General features: G+C 54.0%; 1 protein-coding gene across 7 annotated transcripts in view; it reads right to left on the bottom strand.

The window, feature by feature from the left end:
- The window catches only part of SCAPER (S-phase cyclin A associated protein in the ER), a 439,677-nt gene that overhangs the window by 95,286 nt on the left and 329,622 nt on the right, over window positions 1-14,769 (bottom strand). For all 7 annotated transcript variants that reach the window (XM_070054635.1, XM_051834595.2, XM_070054632.1 and 4 more), the window contains one exon: window positions 3,550-3,673. In XM_070054635.1, the coding sequence (XP_069910736.1) occupies window positions 3,550-3,673 (124 nt within the window). The remainder of the gene's footprint in view (window positions 1-3,549; window positions 3,674-14,769) is intronic.

Below are 14,769 nucleotides of genomic sequence, written 5' to 3' on the forward strand. Positions count from 1 at the left end.
GTTCCGAATAATTCCCCAAGAGCGTATCCTAAAAATGCCACACTGCAAGGAAAAGAGTATACTCTGATAGTGCCACATTGCTGGCTTACCTTTTGTAAAAATTTTAAGCCCAGAATTCTAGAAGCTCTATTTTCTTCAAGGCATACCGAAATCTGACTTCTTCTCCAAAGCCTCTGCAATTTCCCGAGGTAGAATCCATTCATTCATTCATTCATTCATTCATCAAACGTTCACCAGGCACCTAATCCGGGTCAGGTCCTCCACAAGGCGGCTTGGGCTGCTCTCAAGCTGTGACGACACTAGAGGGCTTCTCGTAGCTTTCCTATCTGTGTTTGCAATTCCTTCCCCTCTGTGTGGGATTCCAGAGCGAACGCACTGTGCCCACATCACCTCTGTATCCTGGCATCCGCAGAGGGTTCTGCGGACAGTAAGTGAAGTGAATACCGGCGTGCTCACACAGCCGCCAAGTGCCTGGGTTAGAAGGAAAATGTCTCCCAGACCATCTGGGCCTGCCAAAGAGCCAGAACTGCCGAAGCACTCGTTCATCGGTATCTTATACATTCCTCCATGTCTCAACTAATTCACCCCTTGATGCTTTTATTTTTCTATTCCTGATGGGAAGTGTGGTGGTGACTGTCCTTGTCCTTTACTTAGAGGGTACTAGCAAGTTAGTGCTCCATGTTTCAGTTATACCAGTTAGTAAGAAAAATGAAAAGGTACTCAAGTGGTTTCCAGAAATCACTCTCACCAGCACCGCCCGCCTCCCCCCCCCCCCCCAAAAAAAAAAACAACAACAACAACCAACAACAACCAGGAAGCAGCACGTCCTATTACCGCAAACTCACGCACAGCAACGCTGAGGACTGACAGCTACGGACTACAGAGCCTAACAGGAACGGAACACAGCAGGAAGGGTGCGGACAAGGAAAGGAGAGACAAGTGCGCTTGGCAAACAGATGTCCCAGGGTCCCGGTCCCAAACTGAGTGACACTCACAGAGCAGAATGAACATAGAATGTGGGAAACACACTGACGGAGAGACCAGACGCTTCTCTGAGCCTCAAGAAACCGTGAGGTTGAAAGCAAGGTGCTGTTCTGAAAGGAGACGCGGGCTCTCAGAGCCGGGCAATCGACGCAGGTGCCTGTTAGCGCCTGGCCCACGGCTGGCACTTGAATGACAGCTGTTGTGAGGAGCTCAGAACTTGCGCAAGTGCCCCTCCTCCGTGACGCCTGGCAGAACCACCGCACGCCTCCCCCTGGGCGCCCCAGCCCTCGTACGGGATGCCTCCCCCTGGGCGCCACCATCACTGCCACCTGGGCTGGGTCTGACTGCGTCACCCCACAGTGCCAGCGCTATCGTGTGCACAGTGTGATCCTTTGGGAAGGAACTGAGCCTCGTGCATGGGACCAGCGCCCGTCTGAGCTGGGGCCAGAGAGCTGTTCCCTCCTCCGCCACGAGAGGACACAGCCGCCCGCAGCCCAGAGCCGCGCACGCGGGTGCCCGGTCTCAGTCCCCGACCAGCGCCGTGAGGAGCGACTGTCTGCTTTCAGCCTCAGCAGCCCGACTGAGCCGGCGCCATCTACGGCTTTCCTGCTCCCAGAGAGTTTTCTGGAAGGCTGGGACCACGTGCCCCGCTTCTCTGGACTGGAATCAGTAGGCCCTCACTCATTATCAGGTGAGAGGAGGCATGAACCGCCTCACAGATGTCTCTCAGTCAGAATACTTTTTCTCTCAGGCAGAGTGGTTTCACTAGGAAAGGGGCCGCAGCAGGATGGAGGGCTCTTCCTGCAAGTCTCGCACGCTTCAAAGGCCCGTCCCTTTAGGTGCTTCTGCTGTGCAAGGCCACGTCTCGCTCTCTTCACCACCAGAGAGCAGGTTTCACAGAGTAAATGCTACCAGGTGGTGTAGCGTGGAACTGTGGAGGAACGGGGCGGGTTTGTGCACTTTTCAGTCTTATTTTGAGATCATTCTAAGCCAACAACTAGGTTGCAAAAATAGTCGTGTTCCCTTCACCCTGGCCCCTTCTGCTAACATCTTACAAAACCCTAGCAAAATGACTGAGGGAGGAAGCTAACTCTGGGCCAGAGAGAGCCACTGTTCTACAGCCCTTACCTGAATTTCCCAGTTTTCCTGCTAATATCCTTTCTCTGATCCAGGATCTCACAGAACTTTAGTTATTACTGCCTATTCTCTTGTGTTCTGACAGTTCCTTTTTTTTTGTGAAAATGAAATTTTAAAAGAATATCAGTTGTTGTAGAGACTGTCTCTCGATTTGGGCTGGACACAGCGAGGCTCGACTCTTGGCTCTCTGACTTATATCTGTGTCGCCTTGGGCAAGTCAACCTCTGCGACTCAGCTTTCCCAATCTGTGAAATGGGACAATAACACTGAATTTATGAGGTTATTCTGAACATTAAATGAGGCAATATGTATTAACATATCCACAACAAATGTTAATTCTTTTCTCCTTGCCCTACTTTCCAACTATTTCTGATAGAACATCTTGCTAAAATACCTTACTCTGTTTTAGCCCCTTCTTTTTCATGTAGCCTTCGACTGGAGACTCGCTGCACCCCCGTGAACAGCCCCTGCTGTGCTGGGTGACAGCTCCAGGACGGCGTTCTCCCCCCAGCTGTGCCCTCGCAGTGCCAGCATGCCTGAAGCTCCTGAGAGTCAGGCCCTGCTTTAGGGTCCTGGGATGTGACAAGGTTCCCCCTGTTCACGTGGCCCTGTGGCTGCAGGGGAAGATGGACATGCAAACAGTAACCGTGACTCCTGGCCTCAATCCCGTGAGAGACGTATGTCTAGGACCACACGAGAGGTACATTTAACCTGGGCTTGGGGGAGGAGTTTGCGAAGACGGTGTCGTTATGTCTGCTACGGGCTGCACAGCACATGGGCATTAACCAGAGGCAGGAGGCGAGAGGTGAGGGCGCCTTCCGCAGAGCGGAGCGGTGAGACCTGCGCTCCGCGTGGAGTCCATCGGCTCTGCAAGCTCTCCAGCTGGCCAGCGCCGTTGTGCCAGCCGCTCGGGGGCTCAGAAACCCGGCCAGGACACTTCCGGTCCCAGGGCTGGGCCGACAGAGCAGACCCCATGCACGCTCACACAGCTCCCTCCTGCACCATCTGCCAACCGCAGTCAAAGTTCCAGGCCGCGGCGGCCGGCTGCCTGCCCCCACTGCCCTTTTTCGCTTCTTTCAAACCCAAGTGTCCACCAATGGCTCCGTATCCAGCTCACCTCTGAGCTGAGCAGGCTGAGGGGTCTGAGGCTCTCCCCAGCACTCAGGGCGGCGGCCTCCCAGCTCTGCCACAGCCCCGTCTAACCGCGTCCCCACGGCGCTTTAGCAGGTGTTCCCAACCTACTGCCCACTGCACGGCGGGCCCGAGGTGAGCCCAGTACGACCTGTCGGACCATCTAGAGGCTTCTCTCAGGGCCTGGCTTACCCTCCCAATCATCTTCACCGCCCCCTCCCGCCCCCAATCTGGACAGGAAATAAGCCGAGTCCCTCGCGACCTCCCCACAGGAACCGGTGGCCTGGCATTCCCTACCGTCAGCTGGTGCATCAGGAGGTCCATGAGGAAGGTGATCTTGTTACTGAACAGAACGTCCGTGCAGTTTTCCACACAGTCGGTGCAGGCCAGGTTGTAGACACTGACGGCGCTGCAGAGGGACCTACCAGGAGAGAAACACCGTTCGTAAAAACCGGCGCAGCTCTTCTGCAGGCGCTTACACCCGTAACTTCAACGGCACAAAAGCAACAGGTGTGGGACGCAAGCTTCTCTGAGAAACCAAGCCAAACGCTAATGGGGCAAGGCCGATCGATCGTCTGCTAGCGAGAAAAGCGTGAACTTCCAGCCCACGCCCACACCCACGCCCACGCCCGGCGTTCCTTAGGACTCGATACTACCTCTTTCATTTCCACTAGTGAGAGCGGCACACCATGGAAAGACATTTACCTGGTACACCCTTAGGTTTCAGGACCAGAAAAAAAAGGAAGAAAGAAGCCGGCACCGCGGCTCACTAGGCTAACCCTCCGCCTGCGGCGCCAGCACACCGGGTTCTAGTCCCGGTCGGGGCGCCGGATTCTGTCCCGGTTGCCCCTCTTCCAAGCCAGCTCTCTGCTATGGCCCGGGAGTGCAGTGGAGGATGGCCCAAGTGCTTGGGCCCTGCACCCCATGGGAGACCAGGAGGAGCACCTGGCTCCTGCCTTCGGATCAGCATGGTGTGCAACAGCACGCCGGCCGCGGTGGCCATTGGAGGGTGAGCCAACGGCAAAGGAGCAGCTTAGATTTCCTGGTCCAGGCGAAGGGCGGGTGATGGAAGAAGACACCCACGGGGAGAGCTGGAGCCCGCCCTGTGACACAGGACTCCCGCGGATCTGGGGTGTGGGCACTCGTGCTGGGAGGCCGTGGGGGTGTGGTTGCGGGGTACAGGAGCCAAGGAGCACATTGGCCCTGGAGAGAGCAATAGACACGTTTTCCTCTTGAGGATTAAAAAAAAGTGACCGCCAGTGCCGACAGATGCCCTTGGAGGAAGAAGCATGGCTCTCGCCCGTGGGTCCCGCAGCCTGTCCCTGAAGCCGGCTTTGCCTGAGTGGATCTGAGTGAACCTCCTGCTTCAGGCCCACGGACAGCTTCTGATTTGGTCCTCACAACCAGGCCTCCAGGGCAGTATCTTAAAATGTGACCCAGGGACTGGCAGTATCAGCCTTACCTGGGAACTTGTGAGAACGGCAAATTCCCAAGCCCTGCCCCTGACCTCGTCACGGAAACTCTGGGCCGGTGTGTGTGTGTGTGTGTGTGTGTGTGTGTGTGTGTGTCTCGAGCTCTCTAGGGCACCGGATGCCCCTTCGAGTTCCAGGTCCACTGCTCCAGGACAAGGGCTCTGCACTCTGAGCCCTGGAATCAACTGCAGACCTCTGAGAATTGGTGCTTGCACGGACTCCTCCCCGGGGGATGAGCTGGGGGGTGGGGGGGCTCCTGACATCTGCACGCTGCAAAAGCTCTGTGTGCGATCCAGCTGTGCAGCCAGAATTGCAAACCAGACGTCTGAGAAGCGCCATGGGACCAAATACCGAAGTTCCTGCGCTGTGCCAGGCACTGTGCCGAGATCCGACAGACGAGCTGTCTGCTCTCGTGGAACGGGTGTTCGGGGGGAGGGCCCTGCTGCAGTCGTCTGTCTGTCTGTCTGTCTGGGGCAGGCGCACTCTGCTTCTTAGGATCAGTAGGTTCCTCACAGTGGGGCACGGCAGAGCACACTGCTTAAGATTACAGACGCCACAGTGAGATACTTCTGGGCTAGAACTCCGGTGCCACTATCCAAGACTGTAGCAAGTGACTATGTTATCGCCACAGCACCCAGTGTTGCCCCCACAAACCCAGAATAATACCACGTAAGCGTCACAGGGTTGTCCTGAGAATGAAATGAGACAATAGATGTGAAGTACTGAGGGCGGTGCCTGGTGCACGGTTAGCTTCTTAATCAACCAGAGCCCTTATAGGACTCCTTATTAAGGTCATCAGTCTTACGAGGATCAAGGTAAAATGAACGGTTACTAAACAGGGGTACGTTAAAGCACGCTAAGAGAGGCTGATTTCCAGGACAATGAAGCACAGTGCCTCTCCAAATTCCCCACGGTGAACTGGCGTGAACGGCGGAGGACTCCGAGTTGAGGGGAACCGTGAGGCGGCTCAGGCAGTCCCCGGTCTCTCCCAGGTTCCTGAGAAATGGACAGGAAGCCCCCGGTCCCCTGGGGACACACGTCTTGGGGGAAGGCTCCGCCTAGCAGATCCTTCACAAATGTGAATCAGCACCACTTCCAAGACTGTTTCTCTTCTTAATCTTAAAAATAACATGCACTATGATTATAAAAATAATTTTAAAATAACTGTAACGTTTTAAAAATAACAAACACGTCTCCTCCGCCTGTAATATTCTGCAGCGCGGGCCTGGGTTTCTAAGCAGAGCGTCGGGATGCTCAGGCGCTTCAGTCACAGGACAGGGAAATCAGAGCGGCGCGGACTGACGCTGGAGCTGGGGACCGGGGCTCCGCCGGGACACCACCCCACCGAGCTGCGTCCGAAGCTTAACCCGGGAACTTTAGGAATAGGTGATGGGCACCGAGGACAGCATTCCACAGGGCAAGGGCGTCTGGGGAGCGGCATCTCCCCGTGGGGGCCACACAGTGGCCGCTGACATACCCTCCCAGGTGTTTCATCCCCCTCTACACACACCCCCTGCAGGGGCCGGATGCGTCCAGGACACTGCCTGTGGCTCTCGGCTGTGGCTGCTGGGGGCAAGTTTTGGAAAAGTGAGACTCCTCTTGGTGTTGTGAGCCCTGACACACGTTTCCAGTCTAGGCTGTGCGGCAGGTGTGCAGAGCTGTGTGTGTCTGGGTCCAGCTCCTTCCTCACCGATGCTGGCCTCGGAGTCAGCAGAGCCCCCAGTGGCGACATCTGGTATTGCTTGTGGGGCCAACATACGTCTTTCCTGTCTTTCCTGGTTTTTGAAGTACCCACACCTTACTCTAAATTCCTCTGCTGATCAAAATACTTAAAAGGAGAAAGACTGCATACATTTTAAAGGCTGAATAGTGTCTCATCCTAAGGCCATAAAAATTTGGTTCAGCTACACTCTTATCATGCTGTGTCCCATTTTCAAGGTTTTACCAAACAAAGCTGATCCAACAGTCAGAATTCTTTCAAGACACAGGAGAAAAAGCTCCGGTTCACTTGGGTAGAAAGCAGATGAGCCGGCAGCCTAATATGGACATGTTCCAGCACCTGGAAAACCCAGGGGCAGACGCTCCACGTCCTGGCGAGCCCTGAAATCGCACACCACAGGCCCGCCTGCAGAGAAAGCACTGGGCACGCGTGGGTGCAGCTAACTCGCCAGAGGCTGGGGTTTGGGGTCTGGGTACTTTTTCAGTAGATTCAGCTGAAAGGCTAGAGGGTCCGCAGGACTGTGAGGCTGGGCTGTGTGCCCACGCCCCGGAGCAGGAGGGCGGCCTGCCGCAGGTGCTCGGGACTCCCCAAGCACGCGGCAGGCTGCACTGACAGCCACTTCTCCGGGGTAACTTTTCCAGGAAGGAGGCCACGGGTCCAAGGAAATGAACGTTTCTGAGGCTTCGGACAGACACTGCCAGACCCAAACCGCCTTCCAGGGACACAGAATTGCTGAAAGCAATTCACAGTCCCAGAAAAAGATGTTCTTCACGCTTCCACCAACGCTGGATAATCTCATTAAAACAAATCTGTATCAGTTTGACAGCTAAATAAGAACGGTATTTTTAAAGGTTTCTTTTATTATTAGTGTGATTAAAGATCTTTTTCAGGGCTTAGTTGCCATGTCTATTTATATTAAACAATTTTTCTTTTATTTGAGAGGGAGAAGGAGAAGCAGGGAGAGGGAGAGGGGGAGGGGAGGGGAGGGGAGGGGGAGACAGAATGCATTGCTGTCTGCTGGTTTACACTCCAAATGCCTGCAACAGCCAGGGTGGACTGAGCCAAAGCTGGGAGCCGGGAACCCATCCAGGTTCCCCAAGCGGTGGCGGCAGCAACCCAGCGACTTGAGCCATCCCCCTGCCTCAGGCATCGGGGAGCCGAGCAGCTCTGGAGCTCTGATGCGGGTGTGGCTTTCCCGGCCAGGGCGTGAGCTGCTCCGGCCCGGAAGCCGGTCCACACTGATGAAACCTGCCAAACGTTCAGGACTTCTGGGTTTTCCGTCACGACCTCCGGGGCCTTTCCACTTCAAGATTATAAAAGCGGTCCTTTAAGTTTACTTCGGTATGTCAAGGAACTCTGCACTTAAGTCACGACAGAAACCGACTTTGGAATAAGGTCTAGGGCAGAGGTTTACCTTGCCTTTCACAAAGCCAGTCGCTATTTATTTTTTAAATGGTTTTTAATTGTTCCAGTTCTCATACTGGAGGTGTTCTACCTTTGGTTTGTAAATATTCTCTGATTATAAATTTAACAAGCAATAGTATTTTTTTTCCAGTTTGACTTCTGATTCCGATTTTCTTTATGCTACTTAAAAAGTTTGACTTATTTGAAAGGCAGAGAGAGAGAGAGAGAGAGAGAGAGAGAGATCTTCCAGGCCCTGTCCACTCCCCAGACGCCTCATCGGCCAGTGCTGGGCAAGGCTGAAGCGGGAAGCCAGGAGTCCGGTCTCCCACGAGTCTCTCGAGCCGCTGCCTCCGGCCCCCACGCTGCACTGCTTGTGCCGTTTTGGAGGTAAACACCTTTGTGTGGCCTAACAATCTTTTTGTAGGTTCCTTTTCTTTCCTTCCCCGGCTTTTACGTTTTGAAAGCTCTTCTCCGCTGGGACGGGCAGTAAGGGTTCCCGCGCACTGCCTGTCTGTGCATTGGCTCTTTCCTGGACCTCCACTGGGTGGGGGAGTCAAGGTACTGCAATCCACTGTCAGCTTCCTTGACACCATCTCGCTGCAGTGCATCTGTCTCCCCCACAAGGTGCTGGGTGAAAAGCCACACGGAGGGGCTTCCCCGCTTCCTGGTCTGAGAACTCTGCCAGGGCACCAGTGTCACACCACCTATGTCCCCGCATGTAGAATGACACGTACAACATTATACTTCTACAACTGTACTCGGTTTCCCCCTTGTTTTTTTTTTTTTTTAACTTTTTTAAGATTATTTTTATTTTTTGACAGGCAGAGTGGACAGTGAGAGAGAGAGACAGAGAGAACGGTCTTCCTTTGCCGTTGGTTCACCCTCCAATGGCCGCCGCGGCTGGCGTGCTGCGGCCGGTGCACTGCACTGATCCGATGGCAGGAGCCAGGTGCTTCTCCTGGTCTCCCATGGGGTGCAGGGCCCAAGCACCTGGGCCATCCTCCACTGCACTCCCGGGCCACAGCAGAGAGCTGGCCTGGAAGAGGGGCAACCGGGACAGAATCCGGCGCCCCGACCGGGACTAGAACCTGGTGTGCCGGCGCCGCTAGGCGGAAGATTAGCCTAGTGAGCCGCGGCGCCGGCCGGCCCCCTCCTTGGTTTTGATCCATATCTTTTATGGCCTCAATTTTCAATGTCTATTTTTCTGTTTTATTGAACAGAATTTCTGGGGCTGGCGTTGTAGCACAGCAGGTTAAGCCACTGCCTGCGACACCCGCCTCCCACATGGGCGCCTGTTCCAATCTTTGCTGCTCCACTTCCGATCCAGCTCCCTGCTAACGTGTCTGCGAGTGCAGGGGAAGATGGCCAAAGTGCTTGAGCCCTGCATCCACGTGGGAGTCTGGTACGGAGTTCCAGGCTCCTGGCTTTGGCCTGGCCCAGTCCCCGTAGTTGCACGTATCTGGGGAGTGAACCAGCAGATGGAAGCTCTCTCTCTAACTCTCTTCAAGAAAACAACCCCACAGAATTCCCCTATTTGTTCCTACGTGTGTCTCAAGCCTTCTGTGGCTATCACGGCAGCATAAGCATAAGAAGCAAGCAGACCGTGGCGGGGCCTGGGCGGCGGGGCCTGGGCGGCGGGGCCTGGGCGGAGGGGCCTGGGCAGGGACGCCCTGGGTGCTCTACGGTGCGGAATGCGCTGCCTTCTCACCACGTCCCGAGAAACCTTTACAAAGAAACCACTTTCCCAGGGAGGACTGAGAACTTCGGGTCAGGAAAAACTGGTCCACTCGGAAAAGCGTGTTTGTGAGAGACGGGCTGTTTGAAGAGCACCTGCCTGGGACAGCGCGCCTTTGAACCCAGCCTGGGTGGTCCGCCCCAGCCCTGCTCCCTGTAATTTTAAACTTGAATGGCTGGAAGCACTTTTTAACATCAAACAGAAAGCCCCAGAATCTGAGAGCACTTTTGAGGAGACGTTGAAATCTCAGTCCCAAGCGCAGGGGTCGTGGGGGAGGGGCTGCGGGACCAGGGCTTCCTGCCCACAAATAACTGGGGAGGGGGCTGGCGGGGCGTGAGGGAATGAGGCTTCTCACTGGACCTGCTTCCTCTGACCACAGGGGCTGGCGGATCAGACCAGGGACGCGTTCACCGCAGAAGACGTGAGCGAGGCACGCAAACACTGCCTCACACGTCACAGCGGGGAAGGCTTTTCAGGAAACACCGTCGCCAAAATTCACGGTCCTACCCCAGCCACGCCCATTTCCCAAAACGTGCACGGGGGGGGGGGGGGGGGGGTGCTGAGGCTCTGCGCTCCCGCCCGGCAGGGTTCCCGGCCATGGCAGGGTTCCCGGGGTCCCCCCGGATGCAAAGGGAAACGTGGAGCTGCCCTCAGGGACCAGCTCAGTGTTCACCGTGGGAAAGGCCAGGCCCCAGGTAGCCAGGGGCAGGCGGGGACCCAGCCTCTCCAAACACAGCGGGCTAACGCAGGCCGTCCACACTGAACCCCGCCCTGCAGGTCGGCGTGCCTCAGGAAAGGCGGGGAGGAATGTGAAAACCAGAGCCCCGTGCAGTCCATAAGGTACTGTGATCTCGGTCCGCAGCAAGCATTCAACAGATGGTGTGCAGGGGTCTTCAGAAACACTCGTGGGAATGCGTATCATGAAAAACTGTTTAGGAATTTCAAAACTTCTCTAAAAAATGTTTCTATTTGAGAGGCAGAGAGAGGGGGAAGGGAAGAGAGATTGATCGATCTTCCGTTTGCTGGTTCACCCCTCGAGTGCCTACAGCAGTCAGGTCTGGGACAGCCAAAGCCAGGAGCCAGGAAGTCCACCTGGGTTTCTCACATGGGTGGCAGGGGTAGGGCGAGGGTTAGGTCTCCCAGAGATGCACACTAGCAGGGTGCTGGGTGGGAGACAGAGGCAGCCCTGATTGCAGGCGCCCCCAGCAGGGCTCCAACCTGCTGCTCCACAACTCGGCTCTGATTTAAAGCTGTTTTGCGCCACAATCAACTTGTCTTTTTTTGCGCCTTCCACGCCCTCCTGAAACACACTCATGGTTTACCTGCACCCAGTTATCCTCAAACTACCCCTGTGGTTGCAAAGCTCCCAACTGAAGTCACTTTCAGGCATCTTCACGGATTATCTGACACTAGGGCGCCCAAGCTGTGGCTGGGGCGCTCACGGGCCAGTGAACCCACGGAGTGAGCGGAGCCCGCAGTGCGAGCTGCCGTCTGCGCCTGCACGAGGGGCCCGCCTGGAAGCCACACGTGTCCATGCTACAGGCAGAGACCGACCTGTGCCTGACCAGGGAAACACGGCACTGTCACCTAACCAGACTCCATCCACCACTGCTAGGCAAGATCCTGGCCCCACGGGTCATTCTGGGGCCCTGGCGCTGGGCAGCAGAGCATGGACAAGCACAGAGACGGCTTAACAGAGGGCGACAGCACTCTTCCTTGTGTCAAGTGGAATGGACAAGAATGCACAACCAGAATATCTTAATACATTAGTTAACCACATTCTCCACGACTCTGCTGTCTCAGGGCTCATGTGAAGTTTACCATGAACCTTTATCCTCAGACACTCTTGCTTATCCTGTTTTTATAGCCATCAAGAATAACTTCTAGACTCAGAGAAGATCATGGCATAGCTGTATATTTTGCAGTGGATTTTTAAAAATGAGGATATTATTTTAGAACCTGAACCTTAGGCTGTGGCTAAATTGCTTTATAAATTATGCTGGGAGATTGGATTTAATACTAGCCAGTTGTTATACAAAGATTTCCATTGGGTGGAGACATGATTTACTGATTCTGTGTAAGAAAGCACCACTTACGTCCAGGTGCTACGTTAAGTGTAGCAGGCAACAAGAAAAAGAGTTGGATACTGCTCCAGATCTAAGCTAGTACTCCTCAAATGCCCACAATGGTTAGGTCTAGGCTGGGACCACAGCCAGGAGCCACGAACTCAATCCAGGTCCCCCTTGTGGGTGGCAGGGACCCAGTAACATCACCATTGTCTCACTAGGTGTGCATCGGCAGGCGGCTGGAGCCAGGAGCGGGAGTTGGCCACCAGAGCTGAGAATGGAGCCCGGGCGCTCTGATGTGGGGCCCGGGGATCTTAAACATTAGGCCAAACACCTGCCCCAAAAATCTGTTTAAAATTATGAAATAAAACACAGATTGAGAAAACTACACACACACAAATGTACAGTGTCCTGGATCGTAACGAGGCATACATGCTTGTAACCATGCCAGCAAGGACCAGAATTCTGCTACTAAGAAGCACCCCCTGGCCCCAGCTTTGCTTCAAGCCAATTACAGCCTCCGTCCCCACCAGCAGCCGCTATGCTGACGCTACAACGGTTGTGTCCTTGCGCATTACTGTGCTTTAACCTCCTAAATGTGCCGCTCCAGCTCTGAGTGCATATCCACAGCTCATCCTTATCTACTCTTCACTGTCTTTAAAAAAAAAAAAAAAAAAACTCTTGGGGACTGGTGCCGTGGTGTGGCAGGTAAAAGCACCTGCTTGTGGTGCTGGCATCCCCTATGGGCTCTGGTTCGAGTCCCAGCTGCTCCACTTCCAATCCAGCTCCCTGCTAATGCACCTGGGAAAGCAATAGAAGATGGCCCAAGTGCTTGGGCCCCTGCACCCACGTGGGAGACCTGGAAGAAGCTCCTGGCCGCTGGCTTTGGATTGGCCCAGCTCCAGCTGTTGCAGCCATTTGGGGAGTGAACCAGCAGTGGAAGACTTCTTTCTCTTTCTGTCTCTGCCTTCCCAATAAAGAAAGAAATAAATAGTTTTATTTAAAAAAAGTCTTGATATGCCCTCTGAGTCGTGGAGTTCTCCTCCACCCTCCTTTCCCTAATGGCTTTGCTAACTGCACACAGAAGGTGAAGTTCAGGATGGTCCCCTTTCCTCAGCGTTTACTAAGAACGAGCAGCTGCGCCCAGACAGCTGAACAGACTTGGTGTGGTCCCTTCTGGCCAGACTGCTCGTAGGTGGAGCAATTCCGAGACCAGGAAGCACATGATGTCCGAGGTCACTCCTCGTCATGGGAGCAGTCCCCGGTGAGCAAGGCTCGGAGCCGTTAATTCACAGAGGGTCACAAAACTGTGACCTCCCGTTATTTTGCTTCCATTCATCAGATGGTCAGTTTATGAGGGATGCCCCCCTCCCTGCATCTGTGTAGTCGCACAGTGCCACCTGTCTGTGACTTCATTTCCACTCATCCAGCTTGCATCAGAGCTGGTCCCTACCATGTTCAGAAAGTGACTAGCTTCACGTATCAGAGAGAACGCATGGACTGTTAAGGGACATCTACGAAAGACAACAGCTAATATCCCACGGAACAGTGGGAAACCGGATGCTTTCTCCCGAAGACTGGGAACACGGCAGGATGTCTCCTCAGCACGCGTACTCTTCTCTCCCTGGAAGCTCTACCCAGGGCAGTGAGAAAAGGGAGTAAGAGGTACATAGATGGAGAAGGAAGAAATAAAACTATACTTGTATAAAGATGACATGAGTGTTGGTCGAGAAAGTTCCAAGGAACTGACAAACCTAAGTCCTCTTGCAATGACTGATTGTATACAGCAAGGCTGCGACACAAAACCCTGAGAAAAGTCAGTTGCCTTCCTATGTATTATCAATGACTAACTGGAATTTGAAATAAAAAATTCAATTAAAAATACATTAGTATTGCCCTCTACTCCTCCCAAAAAGAAATCCTTAGGTATAAATCTAACAAAATATGTATAAGGATCTCTGAGGAAAACTAGAAAACTCTGATAGAAAAAAAATCAAATATCTAAATAAGTGGAAAGGTATTCCATATTCATGGTGCAAGATGTCATGTATTCCTCACTTGATCTACAGATTCAACCAAAATCCAAGCAATGGGGCTGGTGCAATGGCATAGGGGGTTAAAACCACTGCCTGCTGTGCCGGCATCCCAAATGGGCACTAGTTCGAGTCCTGGCTGCTCTACTTCTGATCCAGCTCTCTGCTGTGGCCTGGGAAAGCAGCATACGATGGCTCAAGTGCTCGGCCCCTGCACTCACAGAAGGTCCTGGCTCCTGGCTGTGGGATGGCGCAGCTCCGGCTGTTGCGGTCATCTGGGGAGTGAACCAGTGGATGGAAGACCTCTCTCTCTCTCTGTAACTCTGCCTTTCACATACATAAACCTTTAAAACAAACCCAAGCAAGTGACTCTGTGGATACTGATACAAGGAACCTAAAGTGTGCATGGAAAGGCGGCAGACTGTGAACAGAGCTGGAGGACTGGCCTGAGCTCCCGTCTTACGGTAAAGCTACAGATGTCAAGAGAGGTGGTGCTGGTGAAAACAGAGACAGAGATCAACGGGACGCAAAGCGAGCTCAGAAATTAGACCCAGACAAATTCACGCAGTGGACCACCGACAAAGGAGCAAAGGCAGTCAGTGCAGAAAGGAGAGCCCTTCAACAAATGGGGCTGGAACACCCGGACGGGCACAGTGGACTTGGTTTCTACTTTTCACAAAGATTAACTTAAACCAGATCTCAGGCCTAAATGCAGAGTGCAAAAGAATAAAACTTCTTGAAGAGGACAAAGGTAATCTTGGGGTTGCCAATGACTAGATACAATACCCAAAAGAGAAAACTGACATGGGTTTACTAAAGTTGATAAATCTGTCAGGCAAAAGACGATGCTAAGAGAATGAAACGCCGGGCTGGGGTGTGGCTCAGGGTGTCGTGGAGACCCTGCTTGGAAGCCCGCGTGCCGCACTGCGGTGCCGGGGCTGGGGTCCAGGCTCTGTTTGCAAATCCATCTTGCTAATGCACACACTGGGAAGCAGCAGCTGCTGGCTAACGTACGTGGGTCCCTGCCACTCACTGGGAAGACGTGGATCACGTTCCCAGCTCCTGTCTTCACCTGGCTGGCCCAGGC

The sequence above is a fragment of the Oryctolagus cuniculus genome, chromosome 12 (genome assembly GCF_964237555.1).
Source record: "Oryctolagus cuniculus chromosome 12, mOryCun1.1, whole genome shotgun sequence".
Lineage (NCBI taxonomy): Eukaryota > Metazoa > Chordata > Mammalia > Lagomorpha > Leporidae > Oryctolagus > Oryctolagus cuniculus.